This window comes from Parasteatoda tepidariorum, chromosome 9 (genome assembly GCF_982258835.1).
Source record: "Parasteatoda tepidariorum strain Cologne lab strain chromosome 9, Ptep-v5.0, whole genome shotgun sequence".
Taxonomy (NCBI): Eukaryota; Metazoa; Arthropoda; class Arachnida; order Araneae; family Theridiidae; genus Parasteatoda; species Parasteatoda tepidariorum.
Window position 1 is genome coordinate 51288071 of NC_141763.1, and position 26208 is coordinate 51314278.

The 26208-nt window shown below is 30.7% G+C and overlaps 2 protein-coding genes across 2 annotated transcripts; both read right to left on the minus strand.

The window, feature by feature from the left end:
- Window positions 1-971: 971 nt before the first annotated feature.
- On the minus strand, window positions 972-9695 carry LOC107456189 (uncharacterized). Its single transcript, XM_087151798.1, has 2 exons — window positions 9228-9695; window positions 972-3771 (listed from the first exon to the last, which is right to left on the minus strand). Exon 2 carries the CDS (start codon window positions 3743-3745, stop codon window positions 1082-1084), a length of 2664 nt encoding a protein of 887 aa, XP_087007924.1. The 5' UTR covers window positions 3746-3771; window positions 9228-9695; the 3' UTR covers window positions 972-1081.
- A 7200-nt stretch (window positions 9696-16895) lies between these two features.
- On the minus strand, window positions 16896-23896 carry LOC107456203 (uncharacterized). Its single transcript, XM_016074002.4, has 2 exons — window positions 23538-23896; window positions 16896-19828 (listed from the first exon to the last, which is right to left on the minus strand). Exon 2 carries the CDS (start codon window positions 19806-19808, stop codon window positions 17034-17036), a length of 2775 nt encoding a protein of 924 aa, XP_015929488.3. The 5' UTR covers window positions 19809-19828; window positions 23538-23896; the 3' UTR covers window positions 16896-17033.
- Window positions 23897-26208: the final 2312 nt, after the last annotated feature.

Genomic DNA, 26208 nt, shown 5'->3' on the forward strand with positions numbered 1-26208 from the left:
TGTAGACGAGCAGTTATTGCTTTCCACATTCTTATTGATAATAGACAGTCAATAATTGCTCTATAAATAGGCAGTTATTATTTTCCACATTTAATTATTGTTATATAGTTGTTTAATAACTTGCTGTAAAAGTATGCAGTTATTGTTTCCCACATTTGCTTATTGTTGCGCATATTTTAACTTACTAACATGAATAGTACAGTGGGAAAAGTTCGACTTTTTGTTCTTCTCACAGGAAACATCAATGAATTTAAAAAAACAGAAAAATCAAAATTGAAATATAATCATCAAAGTAAATTAACCATGAAAGGACCTTGTGAGATTATGTTGAAAATTTTTTTGTAAGAAGTTGCAACTTAAATTTACTAATTGTAAATAGAATAAATTTATGAAGACATTTTAAATTAAAGTAAAAGTTTATAAACTTACCTTTAAAATATGCATAGTAATTAGAAATGTGTTTTAAATCTCAAATGAAAGAAGGGACTTATTGCATAAAAATTAATGAAACTCTGCAATTATATTATAAGTAAAAAAGTTATAAGTTTTGAAAATTAGTTTAAAAGTTTCATTTGATAATTTTTCATTCATACGTTAACGGTTTACTGGAAATTCTAGTTTTCAAAATTATAATTCTTATCACCACACAATTTTTAAGAAATTCAAAGCTAAAATGTAAATTTTACCAAATAAATAGTTTTTATGCCATGCTCTAAGTCTAAGATATAAAAATTACAAAATTTTATCACATATAATAAAATTATATTTCAGTGATAATTTTACCAAAAATCATTACCATAGCGCTTCCGCAAAAAGTACTGAGCCTTTTGGTGCTGCCATAGAGTAATCATAGTAAATTTTGCCATATTCTGGTAGTTTTGCTCATATTTTTTCTCGGTGTAAGAATTTAAAAACATAGTTAACCAAGATAAAAAAAAATTTATGTACCTTTATGTGAATCATCAGCCAACTAATTGAATAGTAATTTAATACCTAAATTTAGACATTGATAATATCTCTCAGATGTAGATATGTTCCTATCATGTAACATACATATTCCCTAATTGTTGTAAGTAGCAATTTAAGGTGGCTCAGCTTTACAATAACAGTAAAGTCTAAGAACTTGACTATCTATGCACCATGATTGTCTTCCATACATGTTAAGTCTGCTGATACCTAGCACAGTTGTTTGGTTAGTCTCAATATCGTATTGGATAGTTGCTTCAAAAATCGCTGAGCTTGGTTTTACGCTTAAAGTTATTAAATAATTCTTAACTGTTGATGACAATGACGGCTTTCTTTTATGTTCATTCCCTGAGTTTCCACTGAAAATATCCAGGCGAGCATCATTTATAGTATATACTTTTAATTTCGCGCAAACTTCCGAATGAGGAAGTAAAAGGTCGTTCAAATGATCTACTAAAAGTTGGGAAAGTGTTTTAACAGTTGAATCATTAACGGATACATCAACGTAATTATTGCAGGGGCAGTAGTGGGGTTTGATGTTTGCATCAGCACAGGTTCTGTTTTCTGGAATTTCATCTAGTAAGCTCAAACCCAACTCATCAGTATTTTCTGCAAAATTGTCTTCTAGGTGAAGTAAATGCTTCATGGTCGCGTGCAAATCAAACAATGTAATCAGTCTATTTTGATTAATCTTCAGATTCCGTTCCATATTCGGATACAAAGATCGAAACCATCGAGGTACATGTATATGCATGAAAGGCATACGTTCTTCATATTTGCCTATATACGTTTGTCTTATATCACCGTATCTTATGCCATGATCGCTAAATATAACGATAATACTTGTCTCAAAAGCTCCTGCATCATCGAGTTCTCTTAAGATTCTTTCTGCAGGTTCATCGGCCCAGCTAGCATAGTTTATATCATCATGCGTCAGAATAGAAACCATGCAAAATGCAAAGAAACGTCTCTTGTTCATAGTTTTTACAAAGTTATTTAAGTAGTCATACATTATATCGACTTCAAGTTGCGAATTTATACAAGGAGACATATCAGCTTTTGCTTTTTGCCATGCCTCTGAGTTTTCTATAGCCAGTGCCATAGGTCTGTAATAATAGTCAGTAGGTGGGTCATGGAATCCTTTTTTCAAGTAGTTAAAGGTTCCCGAGTAAGGCATATCTTCCGCAAGAAAAGTTTTATATCCATACCGAGAATACTCTTTCCATATAAAACTTACATTATCAAAATAAAATGTATCTTTAATCGTTTCGTTCCACAAATGTTCGACAAAGTGTCCTGTGAGCAGAGGTACTAAATTAGGAAAGGTGTTATCACCGACTTTTGTATAGCCATTCATTTTAAAAGTATTCACTTTATTTTTTAAAAACGCTTTTGTTTTCTTAAAGTGTCTTACAAAGTTTAGGCTAGATACAGAGTCTATGCCCAAAAGAATGACATTCAAAGGTCGATTAGTTTTTGGTATTTCTTTTTGTGCGTCTTCTTTGAGCTTTACGAGAGGGAAATATTGCTCATGTGTGTGATTATTATTGAAAAAGCATCTAACTACAACGTATTCCTCTTCAATGGGTAGATTGAATTTTAGTTTACGAACATCGGTTCTATAATAGTCATTCTCTCTGATGTTTCCAGGCTCTTCGTGTTTACGTTTGATTCCCTGATACCAACAATCTATATCATCTAGAGTTGAATTGTAATACTTTTTGAGCACTCCAATATTTAAATGGATGATTCCATGAGGCTCTGCTGCTAGAAAGTTAGGAAACTCTGAGCATCTATATGGGCCAAGAATCTTAATAAATTCTATCACCGTTGGATCCCAAGGGTCGAATTTGGATATTTTACACCCAGAAGTATTCAAGACCAAACCGGAATTAATAGCAGTTATCAAATTTTTTTGTGTCACCGTGTTACTCACTTTATTTCTATTTCTATTCTTTTGTTTGGATCCTAACACAGGATCACCATTTAAATCTGGATGCAGTAAAGGTGTTGGAGTCTTATCAGACTTGTCCAAATGCTGTTGTATTTTAGATGTCACTTTTCCCATGTTTCTATGCTTTTCTATCGATTTTAACCTAGCATTGCCACTTAAATTTAAATGCAGTGAAGGTGTTTGAATCTTGGCAGATTTGGTGATACGTGTTTGTATTGGAGGAGTCACTTTTTCCATATCTTTATGCTTTTGTATAAAAGTTGACCCAGGATTACCACCTAAATCAGAATTCAGTATAGGCTGGCGAATTTTCGAGTAATTAGAATAGGTTTGTTTTGATTCATTAAGGGCATGTTCTTGAAGGCGCGCAGAAGCTCTTGTTGTTAGGAACTCTTTTGGTAAGTTGTCAAACAAATTGTGTTTTGAGTCCATATTAGTGAAAGATGTGTGATGTAACTTAGTTTCATCTGTAGTTGTTTTTTCTATCCTTACGAAATTCATAACATCATGAGATAATCCAGCTGCCTTTTGACTCAATTTATTGAGCATATGAGTAACTGGAGTAGAATGTAAGTCATTTAAATTTGATTTTAGTAACTTTGTATCACTTTCTCCATGCGAAGGAAAATCTTCATTCCTGTTTCGAAGTAGCATGTTTTCTCTCATAGGTTTAAAATCTTTATTGACATTAATACCACTGATTCCTAAGACTTCAATTTTGATGCTTTTGCTTTTTAGCATAATGCGCCATGTTATTAAAAAATAAATTCCAGAACAAATTAAAAATAAAAACACAAATTGATGCCGTAGGAAAATAGTTGCCATTTCTCAGTAGAAAAAGTTTCCCTCACCTGAAAAATGAAAAGAAAACTAATTTAAAGAAAGAAGTGTTTTTCGTCACGTATCCACACACAGAAATTCCTGCACAATCACTTTAGTTAAATTCAGATAATTCCATTATGCAGAGGTGATTTGACTGTTTTATATTTTATTCGGGAAAAAATGTTCCTTCAAAAATACTGCAATAATTTAATTTATACTGCTTAGCGATTGCTAAGGAACAATTAATTTATACGAAGTAGTGTTCTCGACATCCCACCAATAACCATAAAATCAAGCTCAAAAGGCGTATAGAGCAGGATCCATTATCTGTATAAAGGGCAGAGGATACAAGTTCTTCATTCATTCGAAAACTCCTGCTGTTAGGTATTTAACCAATATAGCGCATAGGTCGTTGAACATATTTGTGTGAAATTCAAGGTGGTCATGCAATAATTAAGTGCAAAATATCGGCAAGAAATAATTTGAGTGCTTATAGTCGTGGATGAGCAGTTGGACAACTGGAAGGCACTGATATAGATTAATATGATTTGGCCTATACTTTCTAGCCATAATACCTATATTTAACTTTTTACCCAGAGGACAAAAGCTAGATCTGTTCAATTTAAATGGTTGATCATGTTCAATTTTTTCTGTGTATGTCCAAGTAAGACCTTCAATTAGCCATTAATAACTTTTACGACAGCAAAGAAAAAATGATGCCAGGACAGAAACAGCTCAATTATTGAACATGAGACTTTTGATTATAAAATTAAAATGACTCGTATCAAAATGAATTCAAACGAAGTTCTGTTGACATAAATAAAATGATGGCAGCTTTATGTGAACTTTTCCCTGACATTTTTCTGTCAAAATTTTCGTATATTGGGGAAAAAGAATAGACTATCCAAATAAAGTGTAGTATGTCTACGATAAGAACTCCCCCCTCCTTCTTAAAGTTGGAGACCTGATATGGAAACATGAATAGCGCATTTCAGGGAGGGTAGCTTCTCTTCCCTATAGGACTAACACAATAGAGAGAAGAAAAGGATGCCCTTTTTTTCGCCGACCTCTACTTGAAATAGTTATACCTCGATACCATAGCCACCACCAGAGGTCCAGACGAATTACTAGGGGAGTTCTTACTTTAGGCAAACTTTATATTTCAAGCTATGCGGCAATGAATCAGAGCAACGTGGATAGGGCTCAAATAAATGTAAAAGATGGTTTCGGCTCTTAGTACTGAAACTATAACCTTTATAAGTTTATGTATTTTATTTAATTATACAACATTTATTTGGGTCAAAAAGTTATCGCTTTCTAGAAGTCTCAGTAGATAAGGGTACTTAGTGATGAGTTTTGAATGTTTTTAGAGTTTAAGAAGTTTTAAGAGCATTTCATAGCTAACAACCAACAAAAACCCCAAGGAAACATGTTGTTTTTGTATGCCTGTTGAGGCAGAGGGGTGCGACTGTTCTTGTTTTCCAGTGGCGCCATCTAAGGCCAAGAATTCGACTTCTGTCATACCCGTTTATAGGGCGGACCCATTCATACATCCATTCATTCATCCACAGATCGTAATTTTGGCCTGAATCAGAAAACGATCGATCTCCAATCCAGTACCCCTAGAGGTATTGATTTGTTATGGGAACATGGAGACTTTGCGACTCGACAGATTTAACGTACATAAGTCCCCATTTGCTACACGGGGAGTCTTCGGCCTGCGGGGTTCAAACCCACGAACTCTCGGACATCGGCTCAAGCTATCCCAGGCTACTCCTTACCGACCAGGCTATCCCAGCGCAAGGAGCATGTGTTTCGGTAATATAAGGGTGAAAGCAGTGAACTAAAACGCAAACAGGGCAAATGAGGTAAAGGATAATGAATGTAATTTAGAATCTTGTAGATAAAAAAATAAATTATATGTCTAACCTTTATTTCTTTTGACAAATAATAGACTAAATTAGCTAAAATTTAATGCTGATTTACGAAAATTAACTAAAGTGTAACTCAGAATCCTCATTTACTCGTTTCTTTAATTATATTTATACCTAACTGAAACAATTACTTGTTTCCGGAAAACATATCTTTTCAAAATATTTTCAGAAATATTCATAACAAAGTAATTTGTTTTTATAGAGATACTTGCCTGTTAATAATGCTTATTGTGTTGATCTATTGATCTCTTCGATTAGTAATACCTTTTAATAAAACCTATTAGTAAATCTAACCCTTTAATGTTGCTTACACCACCTGATCCACTTCATTTGTAGATGACGTGCTTACTTTTAGTAAACAGCAGTGTTTAAGACTGACGTGTTTGGGATTAGAGGTTAATTTATATCCGCACTAAAGTATTAATATAACTTGTTTTAGACCAATAATCTGATCTATTTATAATGTTCTATAAATAATACCTATTTATATTATGACCTAATAATATTTATTAATAGCGCACCATGGAACCTATTTTCTGTCGAATTATTTACAGTTATTTTTAAATTGAGTTTAAGAATGATATTTTTGATTGCAGTGGATTTTTATAGCCGTACTTTCCTATTAATAGCTCCTCTTAGTTGACGTAACAACTCAATCTATTGATAATGACCTGTTAAAAATGTCTATAAATAGTCTGACCTGAAAGTATGTATTTTTTAATGTTTACGTCATCTGATGCTTACGTGCTTACTTTTAGTATTTTTTAACCACTTTTATCGAAGCAGTTTCATTAATAATGGTTATCGTTTAACTATTTTTGCAATCTATCATAAAAAATATAAGTAATACTTATAATTAATCTGAGATATTAATATGCTTTTTAAAAAATTATAGAGGCATCATGTGATTTATTTAATTGCTTTTAAAAATGACCCATTAAATTAATCACATTAAATATTCACACACTAGATTTCAGACCATGACTTTTTGGTTTTGCCGTTTAGGTTCCATGATTTCGGTCCAGTTCTCACTTCGATCTCTCCCCTATTCAGTTTTAACATTATATCGTTGAGCAGCCGACCCAATTTTGAGTTTACGACTACCAATGTTCAACCCCGTTACCTTGTAATTTTGAACCCAATTCAGAGGACAAAGGAACTTCTGGATCAAGTATTCTAACTTCCCACGGTAGTTCTGAGGGTAAGGGGACTCTAATCCCTGATCCATCTTACAATGAGGATAATTTAGGTCAGCACTGTGGTCGGTGCAAGCCGGGTGTGGAATTTGTATTGACCAACGGTCGCTGTGGCTCAAACCTGGCTCACCTCATTTAGAGGAGCGAGTTCCATCCCCTAAGCCACCACGGCTCCCCGATTCAGTTTCGTTGCTAATTCAGTTAATCTATTTTGATATAGATATTTCATCCCGTTTCTTGATTTATTTTATTACAATGGTTATATTTCAATGGACGTATGTACATTTCGTAAAAATTGATTGAATTATTTATTTATTATTTCCCTTAACAGAAAATCTGGAATTTTAACCAGTAATTAAATATTTAAAAACCATTAAGTGTTGAGTTAAAAGCTCAAATAATTGAGAATATTTACGAGAGATTGCCCATATTTTCCTAATGAATTAACTCAAATCATTTTTACTTTTCAATGAAAACTATTCTTTTTTTTTATTCCACTATTTATGTTATTACGTAATTTATTATCTTATAATGTATAATGATTGTAATGTTTGGGTAAACAAATAAATAAATAAAGATTTCTGTGTTAATTACCTTTTCACGGTGCAATCTGTAAACTCTTATCAAATAATTTTTACCTTAAAAAAATGTTTAAAAAGAGATTAAACCTTAGCATTCAAAAAATTAATAAAATTGAACTAAGGAATTTTATGAGGAATGTTTTCCATGTTTGGTAAATTCTTTTTAAATTTCGTTCACTAAAAGAGAGAAACAGAAATAGCAAAGGAACAAACGTTAACGGGACAAAAATAGCGGGACCAAAAAAATCGGGACCAAAACGTCCTGCTCGCTGGATTCTATATCGATATAATATCTAGTACTTAATCGATAACTTTTATAATAGACGTACAATGAGGGGGAGTCAGTATTGCATCAATCGGTAATGCTGAAACTGATCCTTTTCGATATACGTTTTCTGGGAACCTACTTATGATATCGTTATGAAATTTTTTGGGGGTATTTGAGATTATAACAGTTGTATGCTGTGATAATTTTTTAGTCTTAAAACAGGAATACTTTTTGACTTATGAAAGAGTTTTGATGAAATTTTTTAAAATTCGTAATTTCATAATTTTTTTCTTAAAAATTTCTGCCATGTAAGATATATGTATTGACAGTTATCGCAGTGTAAACATGTATATGTAAATATTGGGTGAAAAAATTGAAGCAATATCTTGTTTAGATGCTGAAAATATGTTTAAATGCTGATATATGTTCTACCGACTCCCCTTAAAAATGCTTGTTGTTGTCCTATTAATAAATTAATAATGAGTATTAATAATGACTATTAATAATCTAACCTATAAATATTATTTTTGCAATAATATGTCCATCATCTGGTTTACTTAACTGTGTTTGAAAATGATATCTTTGGCAGTGAAAATTGCTTTTTTTAGCTATATGGAACTATTAATATTGCTTGTTAATTTTTAATATTCTGATATTTAGCGTGCTAAATTGATTTACTAATTTGCTTTATTGATAATTACTTTTAATGATGACTTATTGATAACTATTTACTAATATTTGCATGAAATGACTTATAACATACAAACTTCTTGCATTTTAAGTACGTTTAAAAATGACATTTTCACAGTAACGGATAATCAACTTGGTAGTATCAAAAAGAAAAGAAAAAAAAATTATTCCTCTACTCATAATTAATTTTTGGGTTACCAAAAGTATAAAGCTTGAAATCGCTTAATGTTAGCATTTTTAGTTTTTTTTTTTAAAAAATTAGTTTTCATTTTTTGTTTAGTTTTCATTTCATTGAAGAATGTTATTTTTTGCAATTTGCTTTTTTACTTGTACTGTAACACAGTATTTTCTAAATTTTTACAAAATTTACCAAATTTTTACAACTATTTTTTACAAAAAAGTTGATAATTTACAGTAGTTTTAAATTACTTTCAAGAAAACTAAAAACAAAAAAAAGGAAGTTCTTACTACTATAATATTTGTCAGCCGAAATTTTTTATAAAGTTAATAAATTTCCTTCAGTTACGATCAAATTCATATTAAAATACCTTATAATATTATAATATTATTCTCATGTCCCTGAGTGACGTTTAAAAGTCACTATCGTAGTTAATAAAATACAGATATAGCTGTTAATGCTTTTTCTGGATTTAAAAAAAAAATTCTGAGAAATAGTTTTCTTGCAAATTTGTAATCAAGTTCAATATATTACTTAAGCACTGTAATTTCCCATTCAAACAGAAAAAAAATATCGACACAGTTGTTAATTTTTTCTTGAAAATTGAAAAAAAAAAATTTATGTTTGAATTTTCTTACCTGATTCAGAATCACTTCAATCATAGAATCGCTTCAGAATCATTATTCAAGCAATCTAATTCCTGAAAACTCTTTGAACTTCTCATGTTAAGTCCCAAGTCTTCATATTTAATGTATAAGCTAAGAAATTCTTAATGGAATGTATTAGTAGATTTGCAGCAGTTTACTTTTATTGAAAACAATAAAATTATTTGTATCATTTATCGTGCATAATAACTTGAGAGAGTAGATTCCATTTTTGAAAAAAAGGCTTGCTAGTCACTCCGATAAATCAGTTTTCGATCGTAAACGGTGTGCGTATTGACAATGTATTTGTTTAGTTTGTTTGATCAAAATGTATTTATACTTAAATCTAATTTCCTGCTTTCCCCGAATATTATAGACAATGGAGATGCTGAAAATGATATGTTCAAATATTTTTTAACACGTACACTGTTCGTAATGTTAGCTCGTTTTGATTATGATATCGTTCTAGCTTGATGATGGTTTTAAGTTTAATGATGCTATTGTGTTTGCTGATGCAATCACTTGGTACTATGGTTCAATTCAAGCAAGTTATTAAGCTACCAAAATATTATAGTTCAAAGTACGGATAATATCGTTCAACGCATTAAAAATTTATCTTTACGTATGGAGAAAAAACATTCATTTTGAATCTGAAAAAAAAGCATCGGAGAGAAAAAGGATGTAAAAAAAAACATCAAAACCAAATTGATTACCGAATAAAATTTAAATGTGTTTTTGATAATCATCGTTGACCTCCTCTTATCTTCTTGGCAATTGAGCAGATTTTGATGCCCTCAATCACGTCTTCCTAAATTGTGATATTCGTCAGATTTTAGTAACATTTTATTTTTGCCATTCCCAAATATGAATTTGCGATACTGATTATATATATATATTAAATACAAAAAAAAAACGAAAGAAAATGAAGAAAAACCATAGTTTCATTTATTGCGCATAAGCTGCAAGTAAGCAGAACTCATAAGATAAGTTCAAAATGAAGACAAAACAAAGGAAAATTACAAACATATGAAAAAAAGGGGGGAAAAGGAAAATAATAATCAAAAAATAACAAACAACTGAAAAAAAAAGGATAAATTTTTTTTAAAAAATCCGGAAAATAAAAGATATAATCTTTTCATCAGCCCACACGATTATATCCGCTCCCCACACCATTGTATTGATATATTTTGCTTTAGCTATATTGATATAATATCAGAAAGCACTCTTTTTTGCGGATATAATCCTGTGGGCTGAGGAAAAGATAATATCTTTTATTTTCCGGATTTTTTAAAAAAAATTTATCCTTTTTTATAATTTTATCCTTATATATATGTATATATATATATAAGGGTGATTACAGAACGATTTGCTAACAGCCATCAATTGATGGAGATGCAGGTTTGAAACTTGAAACTGATTAGTTAGTTTTTAAAGGACCACTCTCACTGCTTGCGATTCACGCATCACCGATCACCATCGAGAGAAATGGTTGTTGTTGTTAATTTACGTCGTACTAGAGCCGCACAATGGGCTATTGGCGACGGTCAGGGAAACATCCCGGAGGATGATCCGAAGACATGCCATCACAATTTTAATCCTCTGCGGAGGGGATGGCACCCTCGCTTCGGTAGCCCGACGACCTGCGCGAAGTCAAGCACTTTACGGTAAAACAGTTTAACGAGGACCAATACCGCCCACCCTCGGTCCCTACGCAGACTGATCCAAGTGGTCACCCACCCGCACACTGACCGTGGCCAGTGATGCTTGACTTCGGTGATCTGCTGGGAACCGTGTCTTAACGATCAGTCCACTGCGGGACCGAGAGAAATGGAGAATCTGATCTTTTTGCGGGAGAATATATAACAGCAATCAGGTAATCATTCACTTTCAACGGTAAACGCAGGTGCGTGAATGCATTAGAATAATCATGAGCGGTTGCTTTGATTTTTTTCGCCCATGTTGGGCACATATGAGTTGAAAATTTATTTATGAAGTCGAGTTTTTTCCTGGTAGTTGATTTATAAATTATAGTGTCTTCTTAGTTATACCGTAAACTGGGGCGAGTCTACCCATTTTTTCAGTTTGTCAACTTTCAAGTGGTCAAACATTTGTAAATATTAAAGAAAAAAGGCTTTTAATAGGTGTTTCGGAATCGCTATTTATCCCTCTTTAAAGCTTAGAAATCGATTTTAGAAAATATTAACAGTTACGCTGTTACTGTATATTCTTATAGAACTGCTGACAAATCTCTCGTATGGGGCGAGTCTACCCATTCTACTAAAATGAATGCTAACATTGTAAATAATCAAATTTTACTATTAAATTGTTATTTTAGTTACTATATAGGATATTTATGAAGTAAAATTCATAACTTTATTATATATTCCATTTTTTTATTCATAAAATAACACAAATTGAGTATTTGATCGATTATCACATTTTGATCACAGTTTTGTTTTTATAATCATTAACATTATAAAATAACATTTTTTTATGATTATTGTTAATAAAAATAAATTAAAATTAATATAAATTTACAATTAAATAATTAATAAATAATAATAATTAAAGATTATTAACAAAATCGAAATTGAAACATTGGGAATCATGAAAAATCCTCTTCCCATTCTTTTGGGAGGTAATAATAATTTATAAATGATAGTTTATTTAACTTGCATTAAATAAAAAAAGTTAATTTTGTAATATAAAAATTGAAAAAATAGGTAAAATAAACATGTTTGATATTTACATTTATATTTAACCTATAAATTTTCTTATTAATGATAAATTTATCAATGCAGAATTAAAATAATATACTAAAATTCATTTAAAATGACTTAATTTTAATATAAACAAAGTTCTAAATTATATTATTATGCTTTATTAAAACTAAATACGAATGGGTAGACTCGCCCCGCGAATTCTGGCTTTTTGTTTACAACAGCAAAACTTACATTCTTTTTGTTTTTTTTTCATATAAAATTAATGTAATCTTAGTCTTAGATAAGTTTATCACTTAACCAAAGTGAAAATAGTAATAATAATAATATACTTACGGAGCACCAACTAAAAGTTTGCTGATTTTCAATACAAATCTCTCAAAAGACGTTTGAACAGGTCGGTTAAAAGACACCAAATAAATAAAAATGGATCAAACTACTACAGCGCCATCTTCCTTAGAGTCTGAACTAAGTCCTCCGTCGGTAAAAATTTTTTATTTGCAATTTAAAATAGTGAAAATTAAATAAAACTAAAATGGGTAGACTCGCCCCTGTATGGGTAGACTCGCTCCGGTTTACGGTATTCTAAATTTAAAGGACCAGAAGGTCATAGTTACAGTCTTAAATTAATTTTATTTCGCAGACTGTTCATTAAATGTGATGTAATAAAAGTAAACAGTTATTAATTTGGTTGTTGTTTATAAAATTCTGCAGCCCGTATATCTCATTAATTGAAATCTATTAATTGTAATAAAACTGTATTTACTTTCAAAGTACATGATGCAATACCATGAAATAACTTGAGGTATTTAAAGCCATAATTCTTTATTAAATGGGCTGAACTGTACCATGGGGTCAGGAGAAAATTTCCTTTATCTACAGATCTATGTCTAAATTAGGGAAATGGTTTCACAAATAAGATCTCCTCTGCAGAGTGTCAAAATTGTGAAGAAATGTCTTTGGATCAGACTTAGGGATATTTCCCGTCACCAATAGCTCATTGTGCAGTTCTAGTGCAACGTAAATAAAATACCTATCTCTTTTGAACATAACTTAGTGTAATTTACTTAACATTGCATGTAATTTAATACTTTTAATTTAATTTAGTAAAAGTGTAGAAAATATGCCATTTATGATATTTTTTATCTTTTTATAGCAAGCAATATAATTATTTCATGAAGGGGATTTTTTTACACGATCTATTCTGTAACTTTCCTTACCAATAGCATCCTGTGCTATTGGTATTTTCAAATTTTTATTTAACTCATTTTGTTTGTTTTTATTACATTATTTCAAATACTAGAATTTAATACTAATTATTTTTATAATTTCTTGAAGAATTTTTTTCCAGCTTGTGTACTGTTGCTAAAAATTCAGTATACTTCGCCATTTAGAAAGAAATGCAGCTGACTATTATACATACATATTTTAATTTATTTAAAAAACTAAGAAGTTTGGATTTATTTAAATTATTAAACGCACATTGGTTCTTTATAAGCAATTCTTAAAGCCCTCATCAAAGCTAATATGAATGCGTAAATAATAGTTTTCTTTTTTAACTTTCTTTCCACTTTCTTTCTATTATCTCTCGTGTTAAAAGTTCAAAAATTGAAGAAGCAGTTTGAAAGCACTTCATAATACATGAAAGTAGATCAGTTTCACTTTTATTAAAAATGAAGTTATGACTTATTTCTAACCTTCTTATTAGACATTGCCATCTTTATTTTGAAATGAATACCAAACCGTTAAAAAACGGTAACTGTTTCTGCTAAATTTTAGGTTCTACAAATCAGACGAGATAAAAAAATGTCAGATTCTAATTTCTCAAAATGAGCAAACATATGAGTTGGATTTCAATTGAAATATGATTTTCTTATGTTCCATACATTTTGTAACTGAATACTATACAGCTAAATATGTCAAGTTGATCACCTGTCAATGTCAACTCCTATCAACAAGAGTAGAATTAACTTTACCCAATCTAAGTGAGAAAACCTTTGTTACTTGATCCCCAGTTTTAATAGCATGTTGACCGCATGAATTAAGTCAAATTTGTCTTGCACTGATACTGAATGCCATTTTGAACTCTAAGTTGACTGGAATAAAACCTTCACTAGGAAATGTTATATGTCATTAAGTTATGTATTAAAATTTCAGTGAATTGCTAAAATATAGGAAAAGATTATGAGCTTTTGTAGAAAGTGGTTAAGCATAACAACCAATTTCACACTTTTCAAACGAAAAAAAAAATTCGGCATGTATCAATTCAGACTATGCTCATTTCCTTTATAAAACCAATAAGTTATTTAATTAAGTGTATGTAACAAATTCTAATTCATTCTGTAATTAGCTCATAATGTCATTTCTCAAGATATTTAGAGTTTTTGATTTCTAAAATTTCAAGCTCACATGGAGTTAAAAAAAATTATCTTTATCTTTATTTTGAATAGTAATATAAATTGTGTGACTAACTTGCAAATATGATACCAAGCATGCTTGGGAACTAAACACTGGGGGTTCCGCGTTCGGCTGACCACCTGACCGGAGCATCTGCTCCTGCACCCCAGAGCCTAAGGTTAAGAAAGCTGAGATGGGCACAGTAGGCCTTGGCCCTCTGCGGGCTGTCGTGCCACTGAGTTTAGTTTAGTTTTAGAAAGAATAACATGATATGAGAAATGATAAAAACAAAAGAAAAAAAATATTCCTTTCTTATAAGTTGATCGTCTGTCTAAGTTGATCACTAAATCTGAGCTCCGGCTGAGCTTATGCAGAAAATTGATTATGATCAATTTACAGTCAGATTTGTTGTAATTATAAAGCTTTGATATGGAAGACTTTTATTCACTGAGTGGCCACTGTGCTTAGATCACTTGATAATTTTATGCACCTGTGCTTTCGTGTAAAAGTTTTGCCTCTAGAAGGCTAATTTAGAGCTTTTAATCTTTAGGGCATTCATTTGGGGCGCAATGGTACTCCCAATAAGTCATTATATCAGAACACCATTGTTGCGAATGTAAAATGATTATGGTTTATCTTGCTTTTTAGACTGTTGATTAATGATTTTTCTTAATGGTGATGGGTATTTTCAATCTGATAATGAGTCTTCTCTAATTGCTTGCATTCTAATTTATATGATTGGATTAAATAACGCGATGGAGACCCCATTTTGTTATTTCACTAAGGATGGATACCTAAACATCATTGCTACGAAAGTAAAATGATTATGATTTATCTTGATTTTTAGATTGATGATGATTTATGATTTTTCTCAATGGCGACGAGTATTTTCAACCAAATAATGAGTCTTACCTTACTGCTTGTATTCTAACTCATAGGATAGGATTAAATTACTTGATGGAGACTTCACTTTGTTATATCATTGAGGTTGGATACCTGAACATCATTGCTGAATAAATAAGATGATCATTTATCTTGATGATTATATTGTTGATGATTCAGGATTTATTTTCCAATGGTAACGGGTATTTTTAACTTGATAATGTGAGTCTTACCTTACTGCATGTGTTCTAACTTATAAGACTAGATTAAACAGCGTGAAGGAAATTTCATTCTGTTACGCTACACCCTATAATCTCTAGAGATTATCTTATTTTGCGTTTGTGGGAAAGCTGAAGGATCCGTTTAGCACGTACAAAATTCCAGTCCCTTATCAGAGCAAAGAGCTATGGCCATTACTGCAAGTGATCTGTCAATATATAGTTGAGTTCATGCCAAGAAGAATTAAGTCGACATTATAGGTAAGTTATGGCCAAACTAAAGGATCAGTGTTTAAATAAAATAATTTGAAAAAATTCGAATATTTTTACACTGATGAAACTTTATTTTAAATAAATATGATAGTTCCCATAATTTAATAATTTCCAAAACAAGAAGAAATTTTTTTGTACATATTTGCTTCAGGCATCCTATCAAAAAGTCCTTCAGTTCCTACCAAGGAAAATTATTGCGTTATTTAAAGTAAATATGCGGTCAAACTTAAGGTCAAATTTTAAATAAAATCGTTTAAAAAAATTTGCATGCTGTCTAACTGAATCTTTATTTTAAATAACTATCATAGGATAAATTTAAGGAAGACAGCCTTTGTTAAGAATGATATTTAAATGAGAGAAGAAACAAAAATGTCATAAATATCTGACAAATCTTCATCAAAGTCAGTTATATTAAAAACATCTATATTGCTTTGATTGTTGGGTAGAACTGGAAGGTGGTAAAAGAAGGAGAATTAGACAATGTTAGATGTCTACACAGGTCGATTTCTCATTTATTTGCGTGAGACAAAGATCGGGTAATCACAAAAAAAGAAAAAATATCAGGTAATGAATATGTGAAAAAAGTTTTTATTAAATGTTGAAAGTGATTTTAATGAGCAAAAAATTTCTATAATCTGACGAATCAACATCAAAGTCAATCATATCAAAAGCATATACTGCTGCACTGGTCGATTTCTAATTCAACATTGTTGAATGAGACATTGATCAAACTTTATTTAATGCTTAATCCTATTTTGAGAACAATTAAGTGATAGACATTGATAATGATTCAATAGATTTCTTTTTATTTTTTACTTAAGGCTTTACTGGCGATTTATTATGTAATATGCATATTTTTGCAAATATTCTAAAAACATGCATTAAGGGTAGAGATCGGGAAACTTCTTGTGTATATTGACATACGATAATATGCTCAATATGAATCCTTATGTACAGGCATATTATCTTATGACCTATAATAGTAACAATATAATCCCGGGAAAGACACGAATGTTCTTTCCTTCTCTGTACTACCTGTCCTCACTGTGAGAGCAACGTTGGCCCACCTAATATGGTGCCCCTGAAAGAGAGGATAACAAATCTGCCCTGTAAATGCCTGAATTGACGGATATTAACACATGTGGGCATTGGAAAAAAAATAGTAACACTAGTTTTATTCATTTCTTTTTATAGTCAATTTCTAAATACAAAACATTTGAATTAAATGTCAATGTGTCTTTCTTATTTATTTTAACTAGGGTTAATCAGTATAAAAATGTTTCTAATTCTAACACTTAATTATAAACCGCTTAAAATGGTTGAAACTTACAATAGCAATAAAGTTTTAAAACCTGACTGTCAATGCACCATGATTGTGTGCCATACATGTTTATCCTACTAACACCAAAAACGATTGGAATTAAATTTTTCGCATCGTATCTAACGGTGCCCTCAATTATAGCACCACCAGGTTTTACTGATAATGTTACCATGTAATCACCTAGCAATGGTGGTGCTTCACCTATAACTAGAGTTTTATTTATGAGTTTGTCTTCTTCTTGCTCTAAATTCAGCACAATATCATTAGGAAGTCCCAAACGCGCATCTTTAATCACATCCAAACTTAGTTCTTCGCATTTATCTGTGTGATTTACTAAGAGTGAATTGACATGGGCAACGAGAGCAAGGGATACTATGTAAACTTCCTCATTATCCTCAGATACCTTGTTGAAGTTATTACATGCGCAGTAGTGTTCCTGTATATGGGCATCTGCGCAGGTTCGATTTTCTGGAATTTCATTGAAAAGACTCAAACCTAACTCGTCATTTTCTTCAATTAATCCATCATTGATGTGAAGCAAATGTTTTAAAGTAGCATGAATATCAAACACATTGGTCAACCGATCTTGATTAATGGCAAGATTTCTTTCAAAATCTGGGTGTTGATCTAGAAACCACTTAGGAAAGTGGAGATACATGAATGGCATTCTTTCTTCAAATTTGCCAATGTATGTCTGTCTTATATCCCCATATCGAATCCCATGGTCACTGAAAAAGATAAAAGCACTGGAGTTCAGAGCTCCTTCCTTATCGAGGACTTTTAAAAGTTTTGCTGCAGGTGCATCAGCAAACCCAGCGGCATCAAAGAAATCATGTGTAAGAGTAGAAGTCATACAAAATGCGAAATAAGGTCTTGTACCCATAGTTTTTATGAAATTCAGCAGATACGCATACATCAAATCAGTTTCCAGTTCTGAATTTAAGCATGGTGAATTTGCTTCGAAGCCTTTTTTTCGAAGTTCCGACTGTTCGATTGCTAAAGCTAAGGGTCTGTAATAATAGTCAGCAGGAGGCTCGAGAAAGCCTCTTTTTATAAAGTTAAATGCCCCGTTATATGGGGCATCTTCTGCAAAGAATGTCCTATGCCCATATCGAGCATATTCCTTCCAGATAAAAGGCACATCATCGAAAAAATATGTATCTTTGATTGATTCATTCCAAAAATAATTAACAAAATGACCAGTAAACATTGGTACCAAGTTTGGAAAAGTATTGTCGCCAACTTTTGTAAAACCTTTCATATCAAACGCTTTCATCTGAAATTTAAGGTATGGTTTTGTTTGAAAGAATCGTCTCATGAAATTCAACTTTGATACAGAATCTATGCCAAGAATTATTACATTTAAAGGAGACGGAGATTTTATAACGGATTTCCGTTTTTCTACTTCGTCTTTGAGCTTCACTAAAGGCATATACTGCTCATGAGTGTTATTGTGCTTAAAGAAGCACTTAGTTATAAGATATTCATGTTCAATGGGTTCTCCAAATTTCAATTCTTGAACCGGGAGTGTATAGTAATCATCCTCTCTATTGTTCGTTGAGAGGTATGTTCGCATAATAGGCTGATACCAACAATTAATATCATCTAATGTACTATTGTAGTATTTTTCCAGTACTGAAACATTAAGATTAATAATTCCGTTAGGGCCTGGTGTCATGAATAATGGAGGGAAGGGGCAATTATAGGCGCCAAAGATTTGGATAAGGTTGGCGACGCTTGGATCCCAAGGGTTAAACTTAGGTATTTTGCATCCTGGAGTATCAATAATCAAAGCAGGGTTTTTGATAGTTTTTTGAATTTCTGAAATTGGCAATTTATCTTTTCCAACACTTTTGATTTTAGTGTATTCTTCAGATTCATTTTTTATGCGTAGAACTGTTGCTGTTTCTTCGGTTGGTAGTGAGCTGTTAATTTCAACAACAATTGATTCATTCTTGTCAACGAGTTTAAATCCAAAATATCCTTGAGGATCAGGAGTAGTAGCGAGAGATTTTGAATGAAAAATGGTTTTCTGATCAATTGCTATTTTAGGAACAGGGATTATCGAGTCGGGTCCAATTGGTGGATAAGTTCTTACATCATTAGCTCCAAACGTCTCAAAATCGGTCAATTCAAATGCATCTATACCGCTTTCAGGATTGCTGTCAACAGTCGTAGGATACACTTTTGGTTTCAATTCTGGATATCCTTGAGAATCTGGGTGTTGAGGTGGAATTGTGGGAGTGTTGAAAAAGAAAATGGTTTCTTGTCCTTCTAGTATTAAAGGAACAGGGTCTTTGGAATCAGGTTCCATGGGATGATAAGTTCTAGCTCGGGTAGTCCCGAAAGCTTCAAAATCATGATCAAAGCCATTTTCAGGATTATTTTCAACAAAAGTGTGGAACAATTCAGGTTTTTCTACAACCACCTCAATCTTTGGAATTGAAGTAGGAAAACCAGGATGCCAGTTGTCACGATTCAACTCTGACCGTTTCGGTTGCTGTAAGTGGGCTGTGTCATGACCAGTTTTAAGTAGCTCCTCCTCGTCCGTCAAAAAATAGTCATCATTGTTGAAGTCAAAAGTATAATCACCTGGCACAGCATTTTGATCTGAGAGTAAAGTATTTTCTTGCATATTTTTCAATTCTTTTTCACGTGATTTTTTAATGCTCTTTCCTATAATAATCAGATTGAATACGAAATAAATGAAGCAAATAATAACTATTAACAGCACAATACGTCGACGCTTCACATAAACAGCCATTAAATCTGTTGATGTGCAACCTGAAAAATAAATATTTATGATTCATTTATAAGATTAAGATTGTGATAAATAATTTTTGCTTTAACAAGAAGTTGAAGCTATGTAATTTTAGTTAAAAAAATTTATATTCTTTCTTCCAATATTTTGTTTAAATTGATTTTTATTTAAATTCAAACATTAAATAAAATGTTTCATGTTCCTGTTCAAGCTACATTATTTCTTTGCATTAGAAAAGTTCATTAATGGCTAATCTAAGGTCTTGCGTTAACAGGAGCAGAAAAAAAAACATGAAAAACCATTAAAATTGCATGTATCTAGCTTTTGTCCACTGGGTGACGAGATGAGCAGTTAAATATAGGTCTTATTGAAGCTAAATAGTGGCTGGCTAAATTATATAAATCATATTAATCTGTATAAGCTCATTGTGGTTTAATGGCTATAAAATATGAAGTAATCACTGTGAAATTTATATTCTTTCTTCCTATAATTTGTTTGTATTGATTTTTACTTAAATTCATTCATTACCCACTGATAGAAATTTGATTCTCAGTTTTGATTACATTGAGAAACAACTTTTCTGTTGCATTTATACTTCTCCTTGATCTTGTAAATTTCGAGTGGGAGAGTTTCGAAACTGAACTTTGCTTCTAAAGCTGTTTTTTAAATGACATTATTAGCCAATTTTTTTGTCGAAATGTATAAATTTAAAAAATAACGTTATATAAAACAGAAGCTTGCGTGATCGTTGCAATTAACTTCTAGGGGAGTTAAGCCCTTAAGGATCAGTTAATTTTCAGGAAAACGGTCATAAAAGTGCCTATTTTTTTCTCCCTGAAAATTGATTAGTGCTGACATCTAGTTTAAAATAAAGTAACTAGCTACAATTACCTTAAAAATATTCTGGTACTATCATCTGCTGTGTAAAATGAGAAATAAAATGTTTTGAGGGCCAAAGAAATGAATTAGTCTTATTTTTATTGTTTGCTACTACTGAACACTCCAGCCCAGAAATATCACGGGAGCGAGAAATAGAGGGCGAAACCTCACCCCGTCATTTTCACGGGAGCAAGAAGGAAGGGGTTAAGGCATGTCATCAGGTTTAAAATTCCATAGAAAACTATACCCGGAAATGTCGTCGTACGAGACTAGGAGCCCTTCCCTATTATGACCTGTTCAGAAGTACATGAAGAAATAAGGAACAACCCTAGCGGCGTATTGAATTTACGTCCATAGGTTTCTATGCAACTTTAATCCTGATAATGTGATCCTGATGGTGATTTTAATTATCATGATGGAACTTTCCTAAAAGTTTCTCGCATATTTTATGCAACTACCTGTTATATCTAGCGTTTTTTAACTTGTACATTTCAGCAAGAAAATAGACTAAAAATGTCATTAAACAAATCCGCTAGGAGAAAAGAGCTGATTGTAGAGGCATGAAAATAACAAAGATTCGTTAAAAAATACCTCATACAACTGAGAAAAAATGCATTCCCCAGTGTTATTGATTTTCCCGCTTTTTCTGACTGTTATTTTATAGTAAAATCACGTGATTTTCGATAAAACGATATATATAAAATGTTTGTCAAAGCAGAATTTCTCCATCGTTCATGGTTTGTTTTTATTTGATTTTAACACCTTTGCATTAAGTGACAGGATGGTTCAGGGTTCAGTGCACTCACTCGTTTAGCTGGTTTTTCAGGTTCGAATATAAAAACTCATTGTGCTTTTGACTCTTTTAACTTGTTCCAATTTTGAATCGATTGTGCTAATCGATATTTAGCATGTAAAGTTTGTTTCTAAAAGTTTATTTTAAAACAAGCGAAAAAAATAATATTCAAAATATGGCATAATGTTAGCTAGGAGCATTTTTCACTAAACAGTTTTTATTAAAAAAATTTTTAATTACTAAAAAATAATTTACTAATGTAGCTTTAAAATTAGTTTGAGAGTAATAATGTGAAATAAGTGAGTTCGATTTTGCCTATAAATGTAAGATTTTTTCACTAAACATTTTAAAATAATAAACTAAAATTGTTTATGATAACGTGTAAGAATAGTTTAAGTATCACAGACTTAATTATATATATATATATATATATATATATATATATATATATATATATATATATATATATATATATATATATATATATATATATATAACACCATATATATATTAAAACATGTATGTATTTCCTTGCTTCAGATGATGATAATTTTATATTTATAACTTTTAAACGTACACCGTAAAAATGCTTTCATGTAATTTTGAATTTCGATAATTTTTATTCTATTTTTCAATTGCAAAAGCTGTTAAAAATAATTTGAGATTCGATACTGCTGTCCTGCTCTGTTTAATAATATTTACTAATTTAAACGAATAAATTATCATTAAAAAATTAATTAAAATTGAATATGAACTTAATTAGTTAGACTTAATAATTATAAAATATTTAGTTAAATAAAATTATTATTAAATTATTCAACGTTTAACATATCAATACTGAGTTTGAGATTTAATCATTAATAACGTATAATGAGTTTAAATTATTAATGTCGCTTTCTTACGTCGTAAGAAATATGTTGTCCGAAGAAAGAAAAACATTTATTACGTAGCAGGAATAATCGTTTTTTAAAACACTCGAACACTTAGGTAATTAAAAGAAAGCACTTGTCTTAAAGACATAAATTAAATGATTAACTGAATTAATTAAACGTAATAATTATAATTTATTTAGCTAAATGAAATTATTAATGAATTATTCAACCTTAAACATATCAATCCTGGTTCATGATACTTAATCATCAATAAAGATTAATGAATTCAATTGATTCATATCGTTCTCTTACGTCATAAGAAATATGTTGTCCGAAGAAAGAGAAACAATTATTACTTAGCAGAAGTGGTCGTTTTTTAAAACACTCGAACACTTAGCTAATTAAAAAAAAACACTTGTCTTAAAGACGTAAATTAAATGATTAATTGAATTAATTAAACATAGTAATTAAAATTTATGTAGTTAAATAAAATTATTAATGAATTATTCAACCTCAAACATATCAATCCTGGTTCATGATACTTAATCATTAATAAAGATTAATGAATTCAAATGATTCATGTCGTTCTCTTACGTCATCAGAAATATGCTGTCCGAAGAAACGGAAACATTGTATTACGTAGCAGAAGTGGTCATTTTTTAAAACACTCGAACACTTAGCTAATTAAAAAAAAACACTTTTCTTAAAGACATAAATTAAATTATTAATTCAATTAGTTAAACATAGTAAATATAATTTATTTAAATAAATAAATTATTAGTTTATAAGTATAAAATAATTTATTAGTTTATAAATTATTTTATATTAGTTTATAATATTAGTTATACATTAGTTTATAAATTATTGTTATTATAATTATTAGTTTATAAGTATTAGTATAAAATTATTATTCATCTTTAGACACATCAATACTGAGTTCATCATACTTCATCAATAATAAAGACTGATGAATTTAAATGATTAATCTCGCTCTCTTACGTCATAAGAAATATGTTTTCCGAAGAAAGGGAAACATTTATTACGTAGCAGGAATAGTCTTTATTTTGTGACATTCGAACGATTATGGATTTAAAAATGACACTCGCTTTTTTTAGAACATGAAATGATATGACATTATATGACTTAATTACAATCTTGTGAGAGAAAATAAAATATTAAATTACTTACCCGTTAATTTTCGGAATTGTATTTTAAAAGGTAAAACAGAATGAATTCATAATGAATGTTTAAGTTTCATATGGAATTTCTTAAACTTTTAAAATATTTCTCATACTTTTTTAATTATAATCTGTAATTCAATTTAATTGAATCGATAATTTTTATTCGTACGAAATTTTTAACATAAATACTGAAGAGATAACAGATAAGATTAAAGAATATTTAAAATTGCTCATATTTAATAGCTGTTGCTCGATTCTATAGTGTAGAATCTTCAAAAATTGCTCGAATAAGAGAAAATTACATCTTTCACAGATAAAACGACATAAATGTGAACACCTGACATTCAATAATTGAATCCTTAACCTGTTAAAAACAATAAAAAAATATTTTATGAAGATATTTTTGCTTTCCAAGATTGCTCATAATTTTCAAATGTGCGAAGAAAATGTTTAGTTTAAAAGAAATAAAACCATTTCGGTGGTTAATATTTTTCAGAAGACTTAATTTCAGGATTCTTTTTAATGTTATGATCTTGTTGTTGCTCTCTGGATTCAATAAAATTGTTCTGTTTTTGAACTGATGAATTTGTGGTATTATAGTTCTTCTAATATTGCATACATCACAATTAATTGCGGTTTTGTTGCCAAACATTTTTAGATTCAATAAAATTGTTCCATCTTTGGACAGATGTATTTGTGGCCTATAGTTTTTCTAATATTGCATACATCAAAATTGCTTATGGTCTTGTTGCTAAAGCTTTTTAGATTCCATAAAATTGTTCCAACTTTGAACCGATGTAACTGTGGTATAGTTCTTCGAATATTGCCAGCATCAAAATTTCATGCGATTTTGTTGAACATACTTAAAAGTGAACTAAAGTGTTTAAAAAGCTGAAACAAAGTTCAACATGTGCTAAACTAATTTTGGTAGAGTGATAGGTCATATATACCTTGGTTATTAGTTATTAAACCTATTATACTTACTTCTTAACAGTATTACAAGTTTGGCATGCATACATGTCGGACCAAACTTCCATCGTTGTGCGCATGACGCGAAAATAAAAATCACTACTCGTCATGTAAATAAAAAAAATCATCGTGTAAAATAAGAAAAAATCCATTTCGTAAACTAAAAAAATCATCGTGCAAAATAAAAAAATTACTTCTCGTCACGTAAAATAAAAAATAACTTCGTTTCGTGTAAAATATGCAAAATCACTTCGCTTCGTGTAAAATATACAAAATCACTACTCGTCGTGTAAATGAAAAATCGTCGTGTAAACTCGTCGTGTAAAATTAAAAATCTCTGCTCTTCGAGTAAAATAAAAAAAATCAATGTTGTTGTTGTCGTCAGCCATTAAGGCAGAGGGTGTGTGATTTTTTTTTGATTTCCAGTGGCGCCATCTATGGCCAAGAACTCGACTTCTGCCACACCCATACATCGCAGTCGTTTATTGAGAGGACTCGTTCATACATTTATTCATTCATCCACAAATCGCAATTTTCTCCTTAACCAGAGAATGATCAATCTCCAATTCAGTATCCCCAGAGGTATTGATTTGTTATGGGAACATGGAGGACTTTGAGACCCGACAGATTTAACGTGCACCAGTCACAATTTACTACATGGGGAGTCTTCGGCCGGCTGGATTCGGACATCCGTTCTCACAAACGTGAGTCCAGCTCCCTGGCAAGCAAGCTATCCCAGCCTTAAAAAATCCTTACTCGTATAAAATAAAAAAATTACTACTCTGTATGAAATAGAAAATTGCCGTGTATACTGGTCGAGTAAAATAAAAAACAATATTGACTATCAAAACTCAAAATTTCAATAAAATACCACAGGAAAATTTATTTGTGGTATGCTTGCATTATAATACCAATAAAACCGCTAAAAAGACTGCTATAATGGGGTGTAGGGAGAAGAGGGAGCACGCACGATCCGAAACCAATTGCATTCCTAAATCGCAACTTTGACGAAAAACGTAGATCGGCGGAGAAGCTGCGTGAACAATTAGCAGGATCAATACTGACCCTTTGTTTTTCAAGGCAAAGTCCTAGACCTTCTTGATTTGATTACAAAAATCTGAAGCATTCGTTTCAAAAGGTCTCTCCTTCTTGCTTTCGGTACTTATTATTCTTATATTGTATCTTAGGTAATTCATTATTTTTCGTCAATTTTTAGCGAGTTTCTAACAATATCAACTTCTTTTGAAATGAACTGTTAAATAATATATATTAATACTAGCAGAATACCCTTCTTTCGATTTGGGAGAGAATAAAAAAATAACCAAAAAAGCAAAATTGAACAACACTTCGAAAACATGCACAAAACTAAAGGAATACACCGACATATATATATGTATGTGTATGTATGTGTGTGTATATATATATATATTTTATATATATATATATATATATATTTTATATATATATATATATTTTATATATATATATATATATTTTATATATATATATATATTTTATATATATATATATATTTTATATATATATATTTTATATATATATATATATATTTTATATATATATATATATATACAAGGTCTGGCTATTAATTTCCAGGACTCATGGAATAACTCAGAAGAAAAAAAAGTTAAACACATAGCCATTTAATATTATTCGAAGTAATCCCCATCAGCCGTAATACACGTCTGTGC